General features: G+C 58.3%; 1 protein-coding gene across 13 annotated transcripts in view; it reads right to left on the reverse strand.

The window, feature by feature from the left end:
- Positions 1-24,098, reverse strand: part of Mapt (microtubule-associated protein tau) — a 49,001-nt gene that overhangs the window by 22,911 nt on the left and 1,992 nt on the right. For 3 of the 13 annotated variants that reach the window (XM_013503149.1, XM_013503146.1, XM_013503144.1), the window contains exons 2-9: positions 19,233-19,319; positions 16,688-16,771; positions 12,765-12,830; positions 9,648-10,730; positions 6,790-6,845; positions 3,690-3,822; positions 2,448-2,501; positions 35-300 (exon numbers count right to left, since the gene is read on the reverse strand). In XM_013503149.1, coding sequence (XP_013358603.1) covers positions 35-300; positions 2,448-2,501; positions 3,690-3,822; positions 6,790-6,845; positions 9,648-10,730; positions 12,765-12,830; positions 16,688-16,771; positions 19,233-19,319 — 1,829 coding nt within the window. The remainder of the gene's footprint in view (positions 1-34; positions 301-2,447; positions 2,502-3,689; positions 3,823-6,789; positions 6,846-9,647; positions 10,731-12,764; positions 12,831-16,687; positions 16,772-19,232; positions 19,320-24,098) is intronic. The other 10 variants (XM_013503148.1, XM_013503145.1, XM_005402264.1 and 7 more) reach the window with 6 other exon arrangements.

Below are 24,098 nucleotides of genomic sequence, written 5' to 3' on the forward strand. Positions count from 1 at the left end.
CCCCCCCTGCCTTCCTTCCCGCCCCCTGCCCTACCTTCCCGCCTCCTGGCTGGTGCTTCAGGTTCTCAGTGGAGCCGATCTTGGACCTGACGTTCTTCAGGTCGGGCATGGGCACAGGGGCCGTCTGCAGGCGGCTCTTGGTGGAGGACGGTGACTTGGGTGGCGTGCGGACCACTGCCACCTTCTTGGGCTCCCGGGTGGGTGGGGTTGGCAGAGATGGGGTGCGGGAGCGGCTGCCAGGGGTTCCCGGGGAGCCAGGACTGCTGTAGCCGCTGCGATCCCCAGATTTTGCTGATTCACCTGAGGGAGAAGGAGAGGCGTGAGGGGGTGGCACGGGGGGCAGCAGTCGGCGAAGCCCTGAGGCTGCTTCCCCGCCGGCCCCGCCCCACCACGCCCAGGCTCAGACCGAGCAGGCACAGGTGGGAACGGGGCTGAGAACACCGCGAGGCCGCAGAAGGAGCCCTGGAACCTATTTCAGAAAAGCACTGCCTCCTGCCCGCCTTATCCCCTAGGGACAGGGACGCCCAGTTATTTCCCAGGAAAGTAACAGAGGGTCACCAGCACCCCAACACCCGATTCGCGCTCCCACAGTCCTAGGGTAAGGGGTGGCCTCCAGCTAGCTGTGCGCTGTCCCGCTCTGAGCGTAAAGGCCTCGGCCTGAGAACTCAGGGGACTGTACCTCAGTGGGGGGGACCCAGGCAGGGCTGTGCTCGCAAAAACTCACTTCCGCGTGCCCTTACCTCAACCAAGGGCAGAACACCGGCAGGGCCCCGCTGCCGCCCGCCAGCCTGGACGCGCCTGGCCTTTTACCCTCCGGGTGGATTCGAAGCGGCCCAGCGGGTCCCGGGCTCCCTCCGGAACCCGGCCTCCAGGGTGCTGTACCTGCGCCTGTCGTCTGCCCCGCTCTGCAGGCCCTGCAGCTGGCCCTGCACACGCCGAGGAGCCCGGCTTGCTCCCAGCTCCCCCGAACGCGCTCCCTCACGCACCTTTCCTAATGCCGGAAGGGCCGCTGGGGCTCTCTGCCCGCAGACGCAGCCCTGCCCTCCTCCGTGGGCATCCTCTGCCCAAACACGAGGCTATGACCGCCCTCCCCTCCCCAGGCCCCGTTACACCGCAGGTTTGCTCTTCTGTCCGCCTCACAATCTAGCATTTCTCAAAGTGGGCCCCGCAGACCCGAGTCAATCCCTGGAGCTTTCCTATTTTTGCGGGGAGAGTCTGAAAGTCTCCAGAGCCTGTGAGGAGGGCGTGGGACTTGCAAAAGGCAGATTTCTGGGCCCCACCCACATCTGATAGAGCAGGGTATGCAGCGGTGGGGGTGCCAACTCAGTTTCCCTCACTCCCCACCCACCCGTGCCACCCAGGGTCACCAGGAAGCCCCTGGGACGAACGCTCCTCTCTGCTGCCCGGTGTGGCCAATCAGCCAACCCGCGGCTGCTCGCGTCAAGAGCGGAGCAAGAGCTCCGAGTTTAGAGTCTGGGTTTCCCGGCCTCAGATGCTGCCAAGCCTTCAAGCTCTGTGGCGGCAGGACAGGGGACGCCTTCCTCTCCCGCAGAAGGACACGGTGGGGTCTCTGCGACAGGGCAAGGTCTGTCTCCAGGGCAGGGGTGGGCTTGGTGTCAGTTCAAATCCTTTCCAAGCCACTTGCTTGCAGAGTAACCTTGGGCAACTAATTATCTTCCTTAAGCCTGTGTCCTCATCTGAAAACTGGGGTGAGACAGCAGAGCCCTCAGGACAGTTCTGAAAGGGTCCCTCTGGGGCCACTAGGAGCTGGGTGTGGTGGTGCACACCTGTAATCTCAGCTGCGCGGTAGGCTGAGGCGGGGACCACTTGAGCCTATGGGCTCAAGACTGACCTCAGCAACATGAGACCCCATTTCAAAAAGAAAAACAAAACCACCAGGAGCTATGGTTATAGCTCTGTGATAAAATGCTGGTCTAGCATTGCGTCCCTGGGTAGATCCCTAGTACCACAGAAGAACAGAAACCAAAACATCAAAACTCCTCGACCGGGCCTGGGGATTTAGCTCAGCGGCACAGCACCTGCCTGGCAAGCGCAAGGTCTTGAGTTCAATTCCCGGTACCGGAGGAAAACAACAAAAAACAAACAAACAAACAAAATCTCCTAGTAAATGCCAGTGGGGATTTCCCACTGCACCCTTGGTTAGGGACAACCCAAGCTTCCAGCACCCCAAACAGTTTGAGACACATGCTCCCCGGCCCCCATCCCCGCAGCCCTTGTCCCTGAAGCAGATGAGAACACCGAGTTTAACAGCACCCCACCCCCACCCCTCAAGCACAAACCGCACAAAGAGAAGCAGGGAGGGAACCGCTCCACACTCAACGCCCCGGGCAGCCTGCACGGCCCCAGCAGGTCCCCTGGCCTGAAAACAAGCTGGGGACAGCGCACACGCCAAGTCTGCCCACCCGGGGAAGCAGCCCCAGAATTACCTCTCTCCGGTTTTGCCCCCGCAGGGGGTGGTTTTCTCTGCACTTGCTTCAAAGCTTAAAAAGAGAAACCCACAGACGGCCTCATTATAATCAGGCTTAAGCAACGAGTTTTTCCAGCGGCAGCGTCCAGGCCAGCGCGGGAGAGGGAGGCCGAGCGGCAGGCAGGGAGCGGGGGCGGGAAACAGGCCCGGGGCCCGGGGAGGGCCGGGCGGCGGCAGGCAGCTGCCTCGTGGCGGCGGTGAGATCCCCAAGCGGGGCAGGCCCTGGTCTCCAGTCGCTACCGTGTAAGTCAGCTGGACAACGATAAGCGAGGAGCGTCAGAATTCCACCAATGCCCCCTGGATCGTGAGTGTGTGAGGAAAACACCAGCAAGGACGCGCTAAGCAACAGCAGCAAACCAGCGGCTTAGCGAGCCGTGTCTGGGCGGGCGCCACTTTCCACACTCAAGATCACGCAGCTACCAAGGCGGGCTCTGAGGCCACCTGAGGCCAGGCCAGCACAGCCAGGGACAGGTCGCCGGGACAGCCCCAGGGCTACTGGGCCTGAGGCAGCTGGACAGAGCAGGGTGCTCCACACTGACTGAGTTTCACTCATGGGGCCCGAGGGGCCAAGCTCAGCGTGCGCTGCCCAGCTAAGACCTTCCGATTTGCCAGAAGCCTCCGCAGCCCTCGCGGGTGCCGCTGGGCAGGGCCGGGGCCGGTGTGAGCTCACGCACAGCCATCTGTTGGGGCTGCTGCTCCGTGTCCAGACAGACAGCGCCCCACATCCCCCTGGGGCCCTGAAAACACCTCATGCGGGGGCTGCCTCCTCGGAACCCTGGATTTGAGTGGGAAATCCCCGGAGAAACCCCTACGAGCTGGTTACACAGAACCTTGAATTCTTTGGTGACAAAAGGTGAGGATTCAATATATAGCTCAGAAAAGTGCAAAAAGGAAACCCGGGTGTGGTGGCATACACCTGTAATCCCAGTACTCGGGAGGCTGAGGCAGGATGGATCACCACAAGATCAAGGCCAGCCTGAACTACACAGCGAGACCCTGTCTCAAAAAACAAGAAACAGAACAAAAAAACCAAAAGAAAAGAAAATTGCCAAAAGGACTAAGAAGAAAACGAACACTCCAGTGCTTAGTAAAGTACAGGCATGGATCAGCCGCCAGGCATTACGTCAGTGGCACGCTGAGACTAGGGTCTGCACCTTCTGCGAGCTTCCGCACACTGGGACGCAAGGAACATTCTCCTTACCAGCGCCGGGCGGTGTCTTTGGGCTGGGCGTGGTTTTGGCTGGAATCCTGGTGGCGTTGGCAGCACCTTTCTGACCGGAAGGGGCCGCTCCCCGGGGTGTAGCCGTCTTTGCTCCAGTTTTGCCATCCGCCCCCTGTAAACCAAATCAGGGTACAGTGGTTCTTACCACTGGGGATGACGAACGTCGGTGAGTCAAGCTCAAGCTCGCTTTGCCAGCTTGACTCAAGGTGGTGAAGACAGGGCTAGCCTTTTGCCTACTGAATGCAACGCACAGCTACGGTCTCAAGGTTCACTGGGCATCCGGCCCCACTGCCCCAGCCCTTTGCCAGGCACCCTGGTGACTAATTCCTCTCAGAGGGACTGTTTGCAGTGGTTATCAGCACGGCCATGCCAACAGCTTCATCAAGACAGTAGGGCTCGTAGCAACGGTCAGGGGCATTATCCGCTCGGTGTCTGATTACAGGACAGGACCTCGGGGAGACTCCACTACGGGGAATACCCATTTTCCGACTCTGACTATGGATATATCTGACTGACTGCGAGTGGCTGGTTTCACCAGGGCTCCATGAACTTGACCTTCCACTGAACTGAGCACTGAGCAGGAATGCTGAACATTTTCTCCCAAACCACCCGCAGTTCTCAGCAACCCCGACATTCTCAGTAACCCGAAGAGCCCTTGGTGGGCGAGCGCTGGGACAGCTCGGGGACGGAGCTGGCCCGGGGACAGCCTGCTGACCGCAGGCCGTGACGGGTTTGGCTCCCCAGCTGGTGACCGTTAGATGTAGCGTGAACTCCAGAATAAACCGACAGGAGCCCCAGACCACAGGGAGCTCGGGAGGGGGCAGGCTGGTGGGACATGTCGCTGCAGGCCAATGGTGTTGAAGCAGACGAGGACACAGCAATGCGCAAAAGAACCCAGTTAGAGAAATGGCTTCCTTCCTTCCTTCCTTCCTTCCTAGTACTTCCTTGAAGTTACTAAGGATTGAAGCCAGGGCCTTCACAATGAGCTCCATTCCTAGCCCTTTAAGCAGTTTTTCCCTTTGAGACAGGTCTTTCTAAGTCACTAAGTTGTCCAGCAAATTTGCAGTCCTCCTGCTTCAGCTTCCCAGAGTGCTGGGGTTATAGGCGTGTGCCACCACACCCAGCTAAAACGAAACTTTCAAACTAGAATCCCCCAGGTGTCTCAGGGGTACCACTTGGGGGAGAAAGTACAGCTCGGAGCCGCCTTTCCTCTCTCAACCAGAACTGTAGACTGCATAGCTCTTCTCTGTCAAAAAAAAAAAAAAGGTCTCAGGAGCTAAGAAAACACATCTGAACACTTCAGAGCAGCCTATCTTTGTCAAAGGCAATTTCCTTACCTTAAGTTTCATCTCCTTTGCTCCAGAATTGCCAGTTCGGGGTGTGACAGTAGAGACGTGTTTAGGAGAGGAAGTTGGATCAGGGCACACGGCAGGGCTGGAGGGTTTGATCAAAGGGTCTGAGCTACCAGGAGTGGGGTGTGTGGGGCTAAGGCAAGGCCTGTTTCTCAGGGTTTTAGCACAGAAAGGTGTGGAGGTCTTAAAAACAAACATAAATCAAAATAAAAGTCAGCACATGGGAAGGAACACAAACTCAAAAAAGGACAGTAACTAAACATGAAGCAGGCAGTCGTAGTTTAGAGCAGTGAGCTCACACAGCACGGTCAGGTGCCCTCATCAGCCCCTCTGAGCAGTAAAGGAGGAAAATCACCCCAGTCCCTTACATGGAATTACCTACCCGCTACATACATGAGCCACAGTGCCAAAGCATGGCAGACACTGCGTATGACAGGGCTCGCATGTACCGTAGTGTCTGTGCTGCCAGAGAAAGCACTCGACAGAACTTTGAAAAGAGAAGATGAAATATGGATAGACGTTCTAGTATGTCCTTTCTGCAGCCACTGGGTCTTCTTGTGCCTCCCACTTTGGAGAACACCGGTTAAAGGAGCTTCACACTCAATAAGTCAGTGGAAATCATCAAGATCAAGAGTCTTGGGTTGTTTCTTAAGAACAAATTCCCAACATGTCATGGGTCAGAGGTGCCCATTCTCTGCTCAGATCTTGGGGAAGTGATAGGGTGCGCATAGATTCTGTCTGATACCGCTGAGGCTACACACACACACACACACACACACACACACTCTTTCTGATTCAAGTTCCAAATAAAACTGAACACTAGCTGGTCTGTCTGGTAAATCCCAGTCTGACCAAGGTTAGCTCCTGAACATGCTCCACATACTTAGCCTGGTAGGGTGGTGACTAACAGTGACCCTGTGGAGCCGGACAACTTCCGGGAGGGAGCTGCCCGCTCGAGCAGGGCTCCTTGGTGGATGGAGACCGATACCCACCGTTCCTGCTGTCTCTGGGGACTGGGGAGCGTGGCCCGGGGGGAGGGAATACAAGCGGAGAGGCTGGATCTAGGGTGCTCTGCGGTGGGAGTGGGAGCGACAGAGCAGGAGCCTGGGCTTCTGCGGTACATTTCTTATCACCTTCAGATTCCCCGCCTAAGTGACTGAGACCTTTTCTACGTCAGCCTTGTCAAGAAGGAGATCCCTGGGCCAGGAGTATAGCTCAGCGGCACGGCACCTATGTGGCAAGCTCAAGGTCCCGAGTTCGATTCCCAGTACCAAAAAAAAACAAGGAAACCCCAAGGGAAGGAGCAGGAGTGGGGAAGCGACACAGGCCGACAGGGACACACACGATTACCCAGGGCAGGCACTCCTGGGGGAGCTCAACCCAAGCTACCAAACTTCAGACCCATCTTCTGGACCTGGAGACCCGCAGAGCTCCGCTGCCGATTACAGTGCAGGTGTCCCAGGCAGCGTTTACTTATTTAACTGTTACTGAGAAGGCAACCCAGGGCCTGTGCATTTACGCGTATGCTCCGCCACTGAGCCCCTTCCCCAGCCTCGCTGGCCGGCTTCACATTGGAAGTTCCGTGCTCCTCTAATCAGGGTTATCTAGGGCTGTGGTGGACTGCTCCCGGAACCCCACCACTGTGCGCTTCGCAGCAGTTTTAAGGTGCGAAGTGCCTGAGAGAGGAAATGCGGCTGCAGCGGAGAACCACGGGACCGTTCACCTACCTTGGCTTTTTTGTCGTCACTTCCAGTCCCATCTTTGCCTTTACTGACCATGCGAGCTGATAAAATATAAGAGGAGAAATACGTTACACCTCATTTTCCTCGCTCAGGAGGAGAGCCTGCAGGGCTTGGCTAGCGGCTCGGGATCGGAGGCACGTGTGCGACCGAGTCTCTCTTCCCTGCAGTCGCCTAGGTCTCGTTTTGTTAGTACCAACGCAGCACAGCACGGCCAGCGCTTGGGTGGGGCAACACCGGGACAGGGACAGCAGGCTGGCGGCAGGTGGGCACGTGCAGAGGGGACGCAGGGACGCTGTTAGCGGCACAGGTGGCCGCACTGCTGCTGAGGGAAGGCCGTGAGGACTCCCTCCCACAGCTCCCTCCCTTCCCCGCCAGAGCCAAGTCCAGTCTCGGGAGCGCTCAAGCCTCCAGGGAGTGGGGGCGGCTCAGCCAGCTCTGGGCCCGCGCGGGAGCCCAGGATCAGGTGGGCGCTCGTCTCCCCGGTGCCCGGAGGCCGGCCGTGGCTTTCTGTGCAGTTCCCTCACCTTCTGGAGCCCAGAAGTCTGACTGGAGCCCCCTGGCTCCCCCGCCACCAGCTCTTAGTTCATCAGTGGGTCCAGTGTCCACCCTGCCGGCCACCTTACGCTGACCACCTTTCCCCGCTCCCAGCCATCTGCTACAAAAACGGTGAACCGGGTGATGTCCTCACCCCCTTGCAGCTGGCTGCGCCCCCAGAGCCCGCCCTCCACTCACGGACCTTGGTCACGGTCTGCTGCTTTCACACGCGGCCCTCCCACGCTGCCCCAGCCCTGTGCTCCTCCCGCCGCCCGGGGGCCTCTAGGGGGGCCAATCCTGGTTTCCTTCTCCAGAGCGGCTTCCAGTGAGTTACCATCAGACCTCCTGCGGGCAACATCGGGACTTCAGCAGCGACCTCTGCCAGCTGCTTAGGGGCCGCACGCGTGGCAGAACTGTGCCACGGCCACTGAGGCCGGCCTCCGCCGCACTGAGCTCTGACCGTCGACTTGCTTCTCTAGTTCCAGCATCTACTCCCTCTGCCCGGGGGCACTGGGGCCCGCGGGGGTGTGGGGCGACAAGCACCGCTCCTCTAGCCCAGGGCTTCCCAACCTGACTGTGGAGGAATCACGGGAGAGACTGCTGAAGCAGGTTCCAGGTCCACCGGGATGAACGCGGTTCCCAGCAACAGAAGCTCCGAGAGGACCTGACGTACAAGTTCCTGCCTTTGCTCAGATCAGCCAGCACCGTCTGTGTCACGAGAGCACCCTTGAGCCGGGCACTTCCCAAATCAGGGTGGGACTCAGTCAGACCAGAGGCCTGACGGGTGGGAGCAAACGCATTCGGGAAACACACGGTGCGTCTTTCCCAAGGGATCACAACATACATCAGGGTGCTGACGGCCCTGGCGGGCCCTGCAGCACCAAAGCCCGGCTAGCTCTGCTTAGCCCCTTCCACCCAAAGCCGCTGGGTCACCGAGCCGTCGCCCCCACCCCAGGCACACCCGCGGACGGCCCATGGGCCGGGATTCAGTACAGCGGCACTTCAGGAAACCTCTGGTCAAGTCACAGTCATTTGTCCTCTGCTGTTGGGAATTTAAAACAGGACACAGGACTTCTTTTCTGACTTACATTTTAAACACGGGTTCCTTCAGCTAGCACATCTCAAAGCTGTCTCTACAAGCAGAATCTGATCAAAATTTAACAGACGTTTATGACTGTTAGATTCAGCGGCACCAGTCTCTGGGCCCTGCAAATAATTACTTTTTGGTTCTAGGAATCGAACCTAGGGGCTTTGAGTTATGTCCCCAGCCCTTTTTATTTTGAGACAGGGTCTCACTAAGCCGCTCAACTGCCCCGAGTAGGCTCACGCTTGCTGGTTCTCCCGCCTCAGGCTCCCAGAGTTCTGGGATTACAGGCGTGCACCTCCACGTCGAGCTCCGGCACATAATTCTAAAATGAGCACATTCTAGAATTCTAAACCCGTGCGGCTCCCCTGGGACGCAAATCGGAAGGGCTGCTATGACTGCGCTCCGGGTGGGGGCGGAGCTGAAGGCACGGCACGGGGTGTGTGAGGACAGCACGGGGGCAGCCTGGGTCTCTGCCCAGGGGGAGGGCGCTTTGGACCAGGAGGGCGCTGTCTCTGCTCACTTGCCCTCCTGCCACAGGGCAGGGCAGAGTGGGCAGGGCTGCTGGGCCAAAGGCCCCTCATGGGCTCCTGGCCACCTCCAGCTGCTACGCGGGTGTCGCCTGCCAAAGGTGACAAACTGTCTGCTGACAAGGGCAGCAGGAGACGGCAGTTGGTCTCTGCGTCTCTGTGAGGAGGTGGGTACGGGAAGAGGATCTTTCAGAGCAGACCCGCCTGGATTCTGAGCCTGGCTCTGTCACCTCCTATGGGTGACCTTCGGCCTGTTACTTTACCTCCTGAGCCTCAGTCTCCTCATCTGCAAAGTGGGGCTAATTTTGCCTGCTTAGAGGAGTTGGGAGGGCTCTAGCCTGCGCGTGTGAGGCTCAACAGTTACCCGCTCTGCGAAGCGTGCTGACACCGTCCTGTGGGATGACGGACGGGCTGACACATGAAGGGCGCAGAGAACCGAACAGGACGAAAGCACCGGCCAGGGTGTTGGTGACATGCAGAACACGGGCAAGCGTGGGAGGAGCAGGTGCTACCGGGCCCGGTGGCAGGCGGCTGAGGAGGGGAGGTGGCAGCGGCCCAGGTGCTTGGTTTAGTAGCTGTCCTAGAACCTTGCAGGCGGCAGGAGTGAAGGCGGGCCGGAAGCTCAGTGGCAGTGCCTGCAGCCTGGATGGCCCAGGAAGGAGCCAGGGGGCCAGCGAGGGAGCTCACGCACAGACCTTTGAGTTGAGGGACCCGGCTGACAGGCCTCCCGGGCAGACCAGCTGCAGGCCGCTTCTCCGATGGCTCGGGAAGGGCAGCCTCCTTTGCGGGCTCTCCCACAGAGGGGCCCAGGGCCTCTTGCTCTTCTCTGGCGGCCGCTGGGAGCGCAGCCCCTTCCAAATCCAGCTCCGGGCGTGCCTGCTCCTTCGGCACGTTGGCCTTTATTTCCACGTGGAAGGTGAACTCGGGACCGGGCTCAGGCCCGTCCACCGCGGGCCCTGTGCGAGGCCCGTCTGGCGGTGAGGCCAGGCTCTCTGTGGGAACTTTGGAGAGGAGATCAACAGGGAGCGGGATGGCACCCTCGGCCGGGAACCCAGGCACGCCAGCGGGTTCTCTGGAGACAGCACGAGGGGGCGGCCCGCTGGGGGCCGGGGAGACCTGGGAGGGAGGCGAGTCCTGGGGCGACGACTCATCAATGTCGCGGTCTTCGTCCACCTCCTTCTCACCCCCCAGCCTTTCCTTGCCCTGGGCCCCCTGCAGAGGGGGCCCCTCCTGGTCCTGGTTTCCCACAGGCTGGCGCGGCCGCAGCTCGGAACCTTGGTGCTCAGGTGCTCTCCCCAAAGGCTGATGTGTGTCTCCTGTGGGGCCCTCAGGCAGGCAGGGAGCCCTGGGCACGCGGGGCGCGTGTGGGAGGGTGAGACCCGGGGTGCCCAGGTCCGAGGCCTCGCCTCCATGGCGGCCTGGCGGCCTCAGAGGGCTCTCCTGGACACCCTCGCCCCTCTCCGGCTCCCTGTGGAGATGTCCAGGGAAGGAGGGCTCTGAAACGTCTCGCGCCTCCTTGGCTTGGTCCCCATGCTCGGGTCCCCGTTCCTGCGCAGGGCTCTCAGGGCCTCGGGGTAGCGGGGGCGCTGGGCAGACGGGAGGCTGCAGAGGAGCACAGGCAACTTCCGGAGCAGCAGCTTCCGCCTGCTTTCCACCCAGAGGCGGCTCGGGGACCCCAGCCACTTCTCCGCTACGTCCAGGCTGGACTCGAGCGCTGAGCTCCTTGGCCAGGGCCCGCTCAGGCGCCTCCCTCTGCTGGCCTGGAGCGCTTATCTCTTCTGGGTTTGAAGAAGCAGCAGTGGCAAAAGGTTAGCAAGGGCGCAGTAATTGTTTAAGAGAGGGACGTCGCGCTGGCCACCAGAAAAGCACACTTATGTCGTCATAAACCCATCTAACAGAGGCAGAGGTGTGGCTCTGGGCTCTTCCCTCTGCGTCTGCCTGCTTGCAGTGAAAGCTCTCTTGCTCTGTCTGCCACCAACGTGCCGGGGGGCTCTGGGTGGCACCGCCCCTCTCTGGCCCTCTTTTCTCCCCGATAAAAGCACGGACAGCGGGACCTGGTGACCTCCAAGGCCCATCTGATGTGCTGGGAAGGGAGCACACCAGTATCTCCTGGGCCTTTCTGCGTACGACCCCTCGCGCTATAGAAGTTTCCTCCTCTTTCAAGGGAGTTCAAATCTCCTGAAGGTTCTGGCCTTCCGGTAGAACCTGGCCGGGTGGCAGCGAGGTTCCCTTTCCTCTCCCTCTCCTTCTGTCTTTTGCCTTTTTCAGCGCTGGAGATCAAGCCCAGGGCCTGTGCCCGCTAGGCAGGGGCTCTATCACGGCATATAGCCCCCTACCTGCATAAAGTTTTGAGACAACGGCTGACCTCGACAGGAGATCCTCCTGCCTCGACCTCCCAAGCAGCTGGGATTATAGGGCTGTGCCGGCATGCTCGGCTCACAGGCTGGCCCACTGCGGCAACGCAGGGTTCAGGGTATCCCTTCTCTGACTGGCCACGCAACGTGCTGTCTGTCCATTCAGTTGATCAAGGGGACACTCGTTTTGTCTGGCCCATTCACGTGAATGCCCCTTTAGAGTGTCTGTGTGTTAAGGACAGGCGAGTTATGGTTCTCCTAATAATGACCCTTAATTATTTCTGTAGTACTGGGGATTGAACCCCGGACTCTGAACACGCTAGGAAGGCATTCTATTGCTAAGCTACTTCCCCAGCCTGGCACCATTTATTTTTCTAACTTTCCTTTTTGTGTGTGTGTGTGTCTTTTTGAGGTAGGGTCTCACTATGCAGTTCAAACTGGCCTTGAGCTCACTTTGTAGCCCAGGCTTGTCTTGATCCTCCTGCCTCAGCCTCCCAAGTGCTGGGATTACAGGCGTGCGCCACCATGCCCGGCTTGTTTTTCTAGCTTTCAACTCTTTGCACGTCCCACCTAGTCCCAAAAGAATAACCTATAATAAACTCTCCAGCTTCCTTCTAGCCGAGTCCATAACCCCAAAGGCTCCATTTTGGATGAGATCAGGGGAGGAAAGGAAAGTGTCTGCACATAGGGACGCAATTGTGAACATACTGCCCCCTAGGGGCCAGGATGGGCAGTGAGGCCTCGCCATGCCCTGAGGGCAGCACAATCCCTGGAAGCAGACAGCGCCGCGGGTAAAACAACGGATAAATCTCCTACGACGCTCTGGAGAAAAGCACAGCCTCTTCCCAGGCCGTCTGCAATCCTCCTCATTATACGGCAGACTTTCAAGTTATCCAGAAAACACTGGGAAACAAGCCCAGCCTATGTTTTAACCACATTAGAGGTCTCTACTCCCTAAGGTCCTCTAGGATTTTTAAATCAAGTCCTTACAATATTTACGACAAGTGGTTCTAGAAAGCTACTTCTCGTGCACACAGCAGCTTGGTTCCTAAGAAGGAAGTCCCAGCAGGCTTGAGGGCTGCACAGGAGAATGTTCACGTGTAAAAGCTGGGCTGTGACGCACCTGCACTTTGGCTCAGGAAGGGGCCAGAAAACACCAGAGCCACCCAGGACACAAACTCGCATTTCTGTGGCACATTTGTCCTCAGTTCCCAAGCTGGGCGAGGCCAACTTCCTTCAGGACACTCTGCCTTGGGAAAGACTCAAACAGTATCATACAAATCCCAGCAGGGGTCTTCCCGCATCTGAGGAGCCCACCTTCGACAAGAATCAGCAACTCAGATCTCCCGGATGCAGAATTAGGGCCCAGGTCCAAGCTCTTTTAGGGTAGAGCCTACTTGAGTGCTTCTATCTCCCCCCTCCCGACCCCAGGTTGCGGAGGAAATTTGGGTCACTGACCTTGAGTCACGTGTCCAGCGGCTTGGTCTTCCAGGGTTGGGGTGTCTCCAATGCCCGCTTCTTCAGCTGGTTTAGGCAGCAACAGGAAGAAGACAAAAGCAAAGATAGTTACTGTCTGTTGGACCCCCAGCTTTCTGCATCTGCTGGTATCTGTCCTCAAACCTGCAGAGAGGCAGTCCTCTGAGCCCCAGGGGCTGCAGCTTCAGGTCCTCTGCAAAGGCCACGGCCTGGGGCAGTCGTGACAAAAGCTCCCCAAATGAAACCTGCAGCACCCACACGCCTTGCCCGTAACTGTGGCCGAGGACGAGAGACTTCTCCAACAAGGGTCCAGGGACTGACACCTCGCTCCACCGAGATACCAGGACAGGGGGTCAGAGGGGCACTTGCCGTGCGCTGGGCCGGGAGCCATGTCCCAGGGGCAGCCCTGCCACCCAGCGGGCAGGAGTTCAGGGATAGACTATGCATTGCTGGAGCAGCAGGGTGCACGCCCAGATACCACCGCTCATTGATCTCCCTGAGCCTCCATTGACTCAACTGGAACCCCGAGGAGACGAGGCTTGCCTGTCCTGCAGGAGGACAGCAGGGTAGTGGGGGGTTGGTGCAGGTGCTCAGCACAATGCCTGGTGTACGGCAGGGGCCCCGAAGCTGTTCAGCTCCTTCCCACCAAATCCCTTTAAAGGCACACTTGGAGCAAGTACTGCCTCGCTGAAGAAGGTTAGCAATCCCAGGAACTAGTATTTTTTGGGGGGTGGTCCTTAGGCTCCTGTTCAGAGAATCCCAGTCACCCCAAAGAAAGAAAGCTGAGCAAAGTCCCTGATCACATCAACAGGACCAAAATCAGTAAGTACTCATCCCAGGCAACAGGAGAAATCAGGACAAGGCGCGCAACTGTCCAGAGGCAGCGTGTACAAGGCAAGTCGGTACACACTGTCCTCCCCACTCTGAGTGACCAGCCTGCCTGCGGCGGGGCAGAGAGACCCAGCGCTGTCTCCACACTGAAACCGGTCCAGCGACCAGCACTGCCCATCACGCTGCCACGGAGAGTGCAACAGGGAAAAGATTCTCGGCGTCGCTGGGCAGCCACGGGTGGCTTTCTAAGCATGGCGCTGTTGGCTGTCCCAGGGCGGCTGCGGTGGGGCAGGAGTGGGCTCGGGAGCTCTGCGTCTACAGGTCACCAGTACAAACACCCTCTGCGTGCCCTGGAGTAGACCCGTGCTGCCCCGCAGGTCTGATGGTGGCGGTTCCTCATCATGGGATGCAACAGTGGGCAAGCGCTGGCCCAGCGCTCCGGGAATCTCAGCAACAAGCACGGGTGTGGTCTGAATTTTGGACAAGGTTACGGACATGGAAGAAAGTCTCAGGGTGACAGCAGGTCCAGCTAAATGGCCACGGAGTCCTTGAGACAGTGGGCCGGAGAGAGGGCATTCCGGACACCACCACGCCACGGCACAGGCGAGCTGGCTCGCCTCCCTGCACCCACGCAGAGATCCCACGTCCTTGGCCTGATTCGAGGCAGAAATTGGAGTGTGGTGATACCTCTGGCTGGGGCAGGGGTACTCTGAAAACGCAGGGAGAGAGTGCACGGAGAGAGCTGGCATCACAGCGCTAACGTCCTCTCCTGCCCCTGGGGAGGGTTTCCATCGCAGGACTCACAGCATCCGCGCACTGCAGCCCTGACGGTATCGCTAGGTGGTTTCACAGGAATACCAGGATTCGGCAGATGGACGTGCTACAGTCAGGGGCTAAACTAAGATACACAGTCAGAGGTGACAGCCGAGAAGTGTTTACCAACTCTAAAGCCTCCTGCCACCCCGAGGACTTCAAGGAGAAAGAAGGGAGGGAAATTCTGAGGATGATTTCCTTGGACAGGGTGGCTTCGAGGGTTGGGGGTGGCTCCATGCCGTCTCCCATCTCGGTCCCAGTGAAGTCTCTGTAGGCACCAATCACACAGAGACATGTGGCACGTGTACTCTCTGGCTCGAAACCTGGGAGTGCTAGAGCATAGGAGAGGAGCCGGTCCTGCCTTGGTGGCGGGCAGAGTGTGTTGCTGCTGCCCTGGCAGAAAGCTGTGTACCCCATTCGCTCGCCAGTGTCCCTGCGGACCTAACGTGGGCACGTTAGAGAGAGCCGTGCGGGCACGTTAGGTCACATCCTGCGGCCACCAGCAGGAGAGCCACCCTCAGCAGAGTGAGGCTGGAGCTGGACCCTCCGACCCCCAGGGCAGAGGAGAGAGGACGTGCGTGCAGGGACCCAGCGCAGAGGACCTTCAGGGGACAGGAGACGGGGCAGGAAGAAGAGTCTGGAAGAGCGGAAACAGGGCCTCCCGATGGGAGAAGTTACTCCACACGCCTGCACGGGTGGGGGCGGTTCACACCGCCTGCTCTCACCCCCTGTCCACACCAGCCCCAGAAGAAGGGGCCGCAGCACAGAATGAGGTTAGGAGACTGACCGCCACGTGGGACTGGTCACTCTGATCGGCATTTACAGACCGCGTTTTGCAATACGGACAAGAAGGTGTTTCTGGTTACCCAGGGCGACGGACAAATCAAGCGATGGCTGGAGGACTCGTCCTCAGGCAGAGGATAGACCCCGCTGAAACAGCGGAGGGCCAGAAGACAGTTCAGTCCCCTGTGATCTCACCCTGCAAGTTTTTCTGTGGCCTTCACACTGAGGCCCTTTCAGGCTTCCGGGATTCAAACGTGGGCCTCACCCATTTCAGATTTCACGGCTGATCACGTTGCAAAGCAGAACTGCACTCTGAAGGGACAAGAGTCTCACCGCAAGCCCCGCAACGGACTCTCAGTGCAGGGACGGTGAGAGATAGCTGCAGGCTTCCCAAGCGTCACAGAGAGCGCATCTTCTGCAAAGAAAGAAACCCCTCCCTGGGCACTTCTTTGCCCTCCACCGGGGGTAACCCTGTACAGAGCCCTTCTGCATTTCTCCCACTATCCTTTTGGTTTTTGGACGGATTCTTGTTATGTTGCTCAAGCTGGTCTCAAACTCATGGAGTCAAGCGATCTTCCCCGCTCAGCCTCCCGAGCAGTGGGCCGAACCGCTACACCCGCTTCTTCTGCGTTTCTTGCTAGGCAGCTGGGCATGCTGCACTTCCCCAGGGGTATAAGCCCAAGAAAGAGGGCGTGAAAGGAACGACCCCAGAGGCTCCAGGCCGTGCTGGCCCTTCCCAGGGGCTGATGCAGTGTAGCTCTTGCGTGACTGGGTAGCCCCAAGCCAGTGCTATTTCTTTTTTTTTTTTTCTTTTTTTTTGGTTTTTCTCCGGTGCCGGGAACCGAACTCACGACCTTGCACTTGCCAGGCAGGCGCTTTTGCCGCTGAGCTAAATCCCCAGCCCCGCCAGTGCTGTTTCTGTTGCTGACCTGTCATCCTCTGTGTTACCAGCAACCTCACACGCCTGCTCTAGAAAGGAAGGTTTGAAAGGCCACATGTTCCTAGAAATGGATGCAAGATCACATTCCTGAGCTCCTCCAGGACACCCCTGCAGACGCCCCGAAGTGTGACACACTCATCTGGACCCTGCCGCATGCTTGGGGGCTCCTAGGGGAAAACCAGCCCTTGAGGGTAACGGGCCATGGGGCAGAGTCTGAGCAGCAGGGCGGCCGGACTTCAGAGGTGAAGGAGGTGTGGATCTGCCACAGCCGCCTCGGAAAACCCTGCGGAGAGCCCTCTGGAGCTGATGCCCTGCCCGAGGCAAGGGGAGGAGGATCCAGGAGGAATCTAGAAACCGCAAAGGCCCCCCGAGAGGCTGGCAGGAAGCAGCTGGGCACCAAGGCCCCCGACTCCCAACAACCCGGGATTTCTAGAAGCCAGTGTTGCCCACATTCCCACCTTGCTGGAAACGAGGATGCCCCGACGCGGAGCCCTCGCTGGGGCCGTGCCTGCCCGGCGCTCTCTGGCGCTGCCCTCACCTGTGGTTCCTTCTGGGATCTCCAGGCGGGGCTGGGCAGCCTGCTTGCCGGGGGCTCTCTCATCCACTAAGGGTGCAGTCACTTCTGGAAACCACCAAGAGTCGCCTAAGCGGGGCCGGCCAGCCGCCCAGCTCGCGCCTGTGCTGTGTGCAGGAGCAGTGCGGGGCGGGGAGTGAGGAGGGGCCGGCTGCATGCAGGAGGACACCAGTGCAAAGCAGGTCCCAGCACGGCTCCCGCCCCCTCTCCCCAGCAAGCGCGGAGCACGCTGCTGCAGGGGCAGCGGCCACTGGACACCAGCCCACCCTCCAGGAGAACCAGCTCGTGTAAGTGTTACGGTGAGACAGACCGACTGACGGGATGGTCCCGGTGTTTCTAAAGAGGAACTGCTGCAAGCCAGAGGACGATTCCCTGCTGTGCGATCCTCAAGACAGTGCAGGGGCACAGCCCGGGGGATTCTGCAGACAGGGCCAGCACCTGTGCTTTTGCTGTGAGGCTCTCAGCAAGTCTTTTGTCCTCTTTGGGCCCCGGTTCCCTCAGCCGCAAAATGGGAGGGCCATCACAGGTGACCTCTGAGCTCTCTACCACCTCTAAGCCCTTGTTCCCCAGGTCTGGAGCCCCCACTTAACAAGCACAGAGCCCCCCACATGGCCATCACCAGGCCAGTCCTGCCCAGTCCTGCTTGACCACCAGATGGGCCCGGCTTCACAGAAGAGGCAGCAGGTAAGGGTGGCCTCCAGAGGCAGTGGCCAGCATCCCTGCAAGGTAAACGCTCTGGCCTGTGGTCCTCCGGAGCCCACCCTGGCGCATGGGCACACGTAAGGAGCTGCCAGCTGTGAAGGCTTCCCTGGAGCCGGCGTCCGCTGAGTTTAGCGAAGGTCACTGGGCCGCGGCGGACTTGGGCGCTCTGCAGCTCCCTTCCCGTTGCCGAGGGCCACGGCACGTGGGGCCGCACGCGTGCAGGGCCAGGCAGCCGTAAGGCGAGGCGGAGCTCCCTCCGGAGCGGTGCTGACGGGGCGCCCAGCGCTGTGGCTTCGGAGGCTGGCGTGAGATCTGGCTCGGCTTCAGGACCTTCTCGGGGCGGCAGGCAACTCGCAGAGCTGCCCTAACCAGATGAGCAGCAACTGCCGCGTGTCGCCGGCTCTCAGAGGAGAGCGGAGAGCGCCTTCACACCCCGAGGATTTTGGGGTACGGACCACGCAGTTGCATCCTCCAGGGACGTGCCGTTATACGGAGCAACTGGCAGGCTGCTTTCCGGGTCACTCCAAAGGTGGGTGCTGGGCCAGCTGCTCAGCCCATGGCACAGGGTTCCGAGCAACGCCCAGGCCTGGAGAGGTGTGCGAATAACCCTTGAGCCTCTGCAGGAGGGACAGAGGCGGAGGGGCACACGCTCCAAACCTTTGTTCAGTGTCCTTCCTTGACTTCTACTTATGGGGCGGAAAAGCCCACCGCTCAATCTCCCAGCTTCCCTTGCAGCCAGGGGCGGCCCTGAGATCTAGTGCTCAGGAGGCCCGTGAGATCCAAGCGGAAATCTGTCAGGTGGCACTTGCAGGAGAACCCTTGTTTCCTTTTATTTTGAGACAGGGTCTCGCTTGGCGGTGCAGGCTGGCCTTGAACTCACTATGTAGCTCAGGCTGGCCTCGAACTCCTAGCGGTGCTCCTGCCTCAGCCTCCCGAGCGCTGGGATCACAGGCCCGGCTGAACGCTTGCTTTCCAAATGAGAAAGGAACATACTTGGCTTTGGGGTCACACTGACCGCTTTGCTTTGTGGCTTGCTGTTGCTCAGGAGGCAGCGGCCGTGCTGCAGCCGTGAGGCAGCAATCCAGTCCCTGGAGGTGACAGCGGGTGATCACAGAAGCGCACTGACCACAGGGAAGCTGCTGCCGGAGCCCAGCCATCTCTTTGCGGGACACAAATAAATCTCTTCACATGTGTGCCAGCTAGGCGGGTTTTCTATTTCCAGAAGCCGAACGCAGTAGTCTCCACTGACACAGATGGGAGGCAAGAGGAGGCGGTCAAAATCAGGACTAAGAAGCATTTCGGGAAATATATGAGGTGCTTCAAATGTTGGAGAGGACAGGTGAGAGGATAAGGCCATGCCCAGAGCCCAAGGAATGAGACGTCCCGCCGCGTGGGCATGAGGTGTGCACGGCCCGCCCTGCCTCCGCCAAGCTGCTGCAGGGGCCCTCGTAGCCCTCGAGAGAAAAGCAAGGTAGGGGCTTCGGAGGGGGCAGAGGAGGACAACGGATGTAGGAGACACTGCCTGTGCCCTGCTTTGCCCCACGGCCCAGGCTCTGCAGGGTACACACAGGGCGGAGGCGCCTGTACCAGCACTGGTGGCTTAGCACCAAAGCAGGCCGGCTCCCGAGACAGCGCCCCGCCAAGCAGTGAACGAGCGCGTATCTCAGCCAGCAGACAGGAAGCAGCAGGGCAGCCAGAGGGCGGCGTGTGTGGGGCTGCGGGGGGAGGGCGGCTGAAGTTACTGCGAAGCGCAGGCTGCAGGTGGGGCGCGGGTGTCTGAGGGGGCAGTGGAGGAGGGAGGCCCCACCTTCGGCCGTCGGAGTGCTCTTAGCATCAGAGGTCTCAGAGCCCAGGTCCTCGGATCCATCCTCAGCCGGAGTCTGCGGGGGAGACTCTGGAACATACACAATGACCCCTCAGGTTGGCTGCCTCTCCCCAGGCTTGTTCGGCTGTCAGGGGGAACTTGGGAACAGGGTGTTTGGAGCTGCAAACCCCTCAGCGGGGGCCCCACGGCCATGCGATCAAACCTCAAAGGGCACCAGCGCCCTCCCTCCCCCGTGTCGCCCACTCCAGCATCCCTGGATGAAGGCAGAGGCGATGCACATTTGCTCCTGGTGGGAGGAGAGAGACCTAGTGACCCTCCAGCTCCAAGGGGAGCAGAGGTCCTCAGAGTGCCAGAAAGCCGAGCCACGTGGGAACTTGCTCTTAATTAACGCCAGTGCTATTAACTAATGTCAAGTGGACACCTGGAAAACCCCCCCGAGACCCAACCCCTGCCTTAGAAGGGGAATCGGCTCAGGGCAGACTCAGCGCCTGCCCCTACACGGCCATGTGGCTATGTCTGGGCTTGACCCACCTCCTTCCACAGAAAGCTCTCCAAGGACTGTGACCGTTGAAATCTCAGCCATGGCTGCCTATAAGGAAACTGTCCTTTCAGAATCCAAAGCCTGGCTCAAAGGCCCAAAAACCCACAGCAGTCCAGAGCCACACCTTCCACGATGGATATCCTTGGTTAGGTGGCTTTTGCTGGCTCAACAGAAATGAGGAAACTTACTTCTCCAGGGAAGACTGAAGCGTTCTCTCCTGAGGGGTACCCTAGCCCCTGGAAGTCAATCTGCCCCGGTCACTTTATGTGCTTCACTCAGCGTCTAGGGCTGGGTGAGCCAGGGCCTTTAAATGAGGAAGGACAAGACTTCTGGAGAGCCCCGTGTGCACAGAACTGAGCTCAGAAGAACATCTGCCTCCAGGAACACAGTCTAAGAAGGGCAAAGGAGACCACCCAGAGCAAAAGCCCCAAGAGCCCACGTGCTCCAGGGCAGGCCTGGGGCCAGCTGAGAGTGCGCCCCTGAAGGTCACCTACAGAAGTGGGAGTTATAGACTGGAGGGCACTGGACCAACAGCCACGATGTCTTGGTTCAAGTCCAAGTTCCCCCTTTTTCTAGGACTGGCCTTTCAGGGCCTCAGCTTCCTCAGTGATAAAGTGGGTGAGATGACATCCACCCTACCTGCCTCCTCCGGGAGCTGTCGGGCGGATGCTCTGAGGGACGCACTTTGCAAACCACAAGGATTGGTATTTGTAGATCTAGTTCCCGCTGACACGGGCAGCCACGTGTCTGCGGGGGCGACGCCGGGCTTCTCCCTCCAGCTAAGCTCTACCCCGAGGCTCAGGGGACTGTGACAGTCAGCCACGGCTGGAGCTATGATGGATGGATGGATGGATGGATAGACGGATCAGGGCTGACGGGTGACAGACGGGGACTGGAGGTGTGGACAGGCGGGTAGATCACTGAATGAGCAGGGTCGTGTGTGACTGGATTGATGACTGGATGGATGGATGGATGGATGAGACGGAAACACAGAGAGTCCCCATCGCAGTTTCTACGCCCTTTGCTAGGGTGTCTTGGCCGCCTGCTTTCCCTCATCTTCTGACCCTGGTCCTGTGTATCCAGAAAGCCCCTCCAGGCTCCCCAGTGGCATCTCAGCCATCAGGTCAGTGCTCCTCCCTTTTCAGCTCTGCACCCTTGCTCACTTTCATGTGGCAGGAATTCCCTGCTCTTTATGGGCATCTGCTGGCTGAATGGGTTTCTGTTGTGGCCTAATTGTCCTGCTCGGGCTTAGACTGAAATCCGGATGGCAGAGAAGTAGATCAGAGCCTCCGCAGTCAGGCAGATGGGGTCCAAATCCACCATCTGTCAGCTGTGTGGCTCCAGCCAAGTGATTCACTTCTTTCTGCCTCAGTTTTCTCTCCTGTAAAATGGGCACGGCAGCAGTTCCACTCACTCATGGGGCTTCTGTGAGCATGAAACTGCTTACAGTATATTCACAGTACTATGTAGGGCCTGGATGTGGGGAGTTCTCAGCAAGGTATGGTGATGCCCGTCAGTCACTCTATCCCACCTTGGCTAAAGGGCCCCAAACAGCACGGTGCACCACTAGGAACCTGAGTGGGTTTTGTTTGTTTATTTGTTTGTGTTTTTCTTAGGGTGCTGATGATGGTGAGGTAAACATCAACTAAGAATCCCTGCGGCTTTGGCAGACAGCTGACCACTGTGTCAGATGGATGAACGGACTCTGGCCATATGAGGGAAAATCTCGCGTTACTCTTTAGCCACAGCCTAGATGCCACTCACGCTCCCTCAGTGCATAGGCCCTTTCCGTCCCCTCTGCGCGAACGCCTGCTCTGTGACGCAGGCTGCTGTCCACGCAGTCCACCTCCTTGGAAGCAGGGTCCTGCCACGGCACAGCATGGAGCTGTACCCAGGTGAAGCCCCTGTCTTCCAGCCTCCTGGCCAGGCAGGGGTGGCTGATAAACCACTAGCGGCAGTATCTGGACAGGACGTTCAGGACAGAAGCCTCTGTCTGGGAGGGGCTCCGTGGGGAAGGGCTCCCTGGGGAATGGTGCTCATCTCCTGCCTCCTTGCCAGTGGCCAGGAGACACCTTGGAGGCAGAGCCACAGGTTCAGGACGGCGGGTTTTATCTACCACACGAAAAGTAAAGGCTGTCGTCTGCTCACAGGCTGTACAAGAACAGCGAAGGGACCAGATCTGGCCTGCAGACGGGGTTGGCTGAGTCTTACCTCAAGAAATGGCTCCTACACCTTGATGAATTACAAGCAGGGAAGGGCTACAAAAGCCACTGGTTACTACGTAAGTTCTGTGGCAAGGTGATGGAGACCACTACGAGGCGGCTCTGAGCCCGATTTAATATTAACCAACGGGTCCTCCATGTTTACTTGTGAGTCTGTCCAAGGCCCAGGCCCCTTGTCTGGAGATGGGCAGCGGACTCATAGTAAGTGAACCTCTGTGAGTCACTGGTCCTGAGTGGCCGGTGATGCAAAGCACGAGGCAAGGCCAGAGCTAAGCACACCTGGCTCCACCCTCAACTACATGAAGACTGCAGCTGCAGGCATCTCACTCCTGGGCAGAGACCTCCCTGGAGTTAACATAGCTCTCCTATATTAACATAAGGCCTTACTTGGAGGAGTCCTTGGGTGGTTCCACCCTTCTTGAGTACTCCCCTCCCTTGTTCTGATAACTAAATAAATATGGGCCACCCAGAGAAGATCTTAGTCTTAGCCCTGAGAGAATCTCGAATTCTGTGAGCGGGTTCTGATCCCCCTGGAGCCCTGAAATCATTCCATTTGTCTCTTTTATTTAGCCTTCGCTGTCCATGTGTTTGGGAGATCGTGGACCTGATCAGTCTGCAATAATGAAGGGATAATATTAACGCAACAGCAAGGAAGCCTGGCTTGGGTGGGAAGGGGGGAGGGGTCCAGGCACCGCTAGGGCTGTGGTGGACGGTGCTGTCACCACCAGCAGTGTGGAGATCGGGAATGGTCCGGAACGGGGGCACGTGAGCGTGGACCGGGTTAGGTTGTGGGTGTGACGGCCCACTCAGAGGAGATGAGTGCTGTCTCTGGGATAACGGGGGTCTCCGGGGTCTGAGCAGTTTCGGGCTGGCAGGGGCTGGTTCTAATGCACAAAGCAGAATGCAAAGATGCACACAACCTTTATAAAAATGCTGTCCCCGGACACCAGCCCTGGCAGTGCCCATTCGGCTACAGAATGGCTCATCCCAAGCAAGCTTCCAGCATGTACACAACAACTACAACTCCCTGGGCCCGGAGCTTGCGCGAACCTGCAAGGTTTCAAGTCCTGAACTCTGGGGAGGGAGGGGACGGGTGTTCTGGACATAGGAGAGCTGGTGGCCCCTGTTTCTGGTGGCCAAATGGTGAGGCAACAGCACGCAGTGTGCCTTAGGGTCTTGTCAGTAACCAGCCTGACTGCCAGGAAGAATGTCCACGCATCACACCCCGTGTGGGAGGGTCGGGGCACCCCTCCCCCACCCGTCTGCAACTGCTGTCATCTGCACCATCCCTGTTAAATTCCTTGGAAGAGGGAAAAGCCTCATTTCAGTGTCTCACTGGGAGGGTAAAACAAGTTAATCCATCAGCACCTTTTAAGGCGCTAGGGTGCGTTCTTTTACCCTAGCAACTTTCACCCACTTCGCAGGGATCCAGCCCTTCCCCAGCTTTTAGCCACCAGTTAGCTACTCTTTGCCCTGGTTTTTTCCCCCCACTTTGGTACCGGGAATCAAACTAAGGACCTTGCACTTGAGAGGCAGGCGCTGAGCCACTGAGCTATACACCCCCGCCCCTTGTCCTGGTACGTAACAGGTCGTTTCTTGTCATTATTCAAGAATCTTTTGTCACGCTTCTAAGCTGTTGTTAGTACAGTGACACCTTCTGCCTCGTCAAACCTGTCACTCTGCCCATAAAAACAGCTCATTCTAAACCCTCAGAAGCAAGAATAAATTTGATGGTATCTATGAAAGTCTCCCAGGTATCGCTGACTTTCTCGGGAAGTGCATTTGCTGGGTAAGCAAACCGTCTTCACAAGCTTTTCTTTCCCAGCAGTTTCCAAAAGGTTAGCAATTTAAATGCTGTGTGTGTGTGTGTGTGTGTGTGTGTGTGTGTGTGTGTGTTAGTATAGAACTCATTATCTTTTGTGTTGAAGAACTGAGTAATAGTTTGAACAAACATACTTTAGGCCACCTGGAAACATAAAATAACTTGCTGAGTTTATTCCTACTTTACAAATTAAATGTAGTGTCCTTTAAAAAAAAAGAGTGGTAAAAACCACAATTTCCTGTGACTGTATTTTAAATGAACTT

The sequence above is a fragment of the Chinchilla lanigera genome, unplaced genomic scaffold (genome assembly GCF_000276665.1).
Source record: "Chinchilla lanigera isolate Chin_1 unplaced genomic scaffold, ChiLan1.0 scaffold00077, whole genome shotgun sequence".
NCBI classification, from domain to species: Eukaryota; Metazoa; Chordata; class Mammalia; order Rodentia; family Chinchillidae; genus Chinchilla; species Chinchilla lanigera.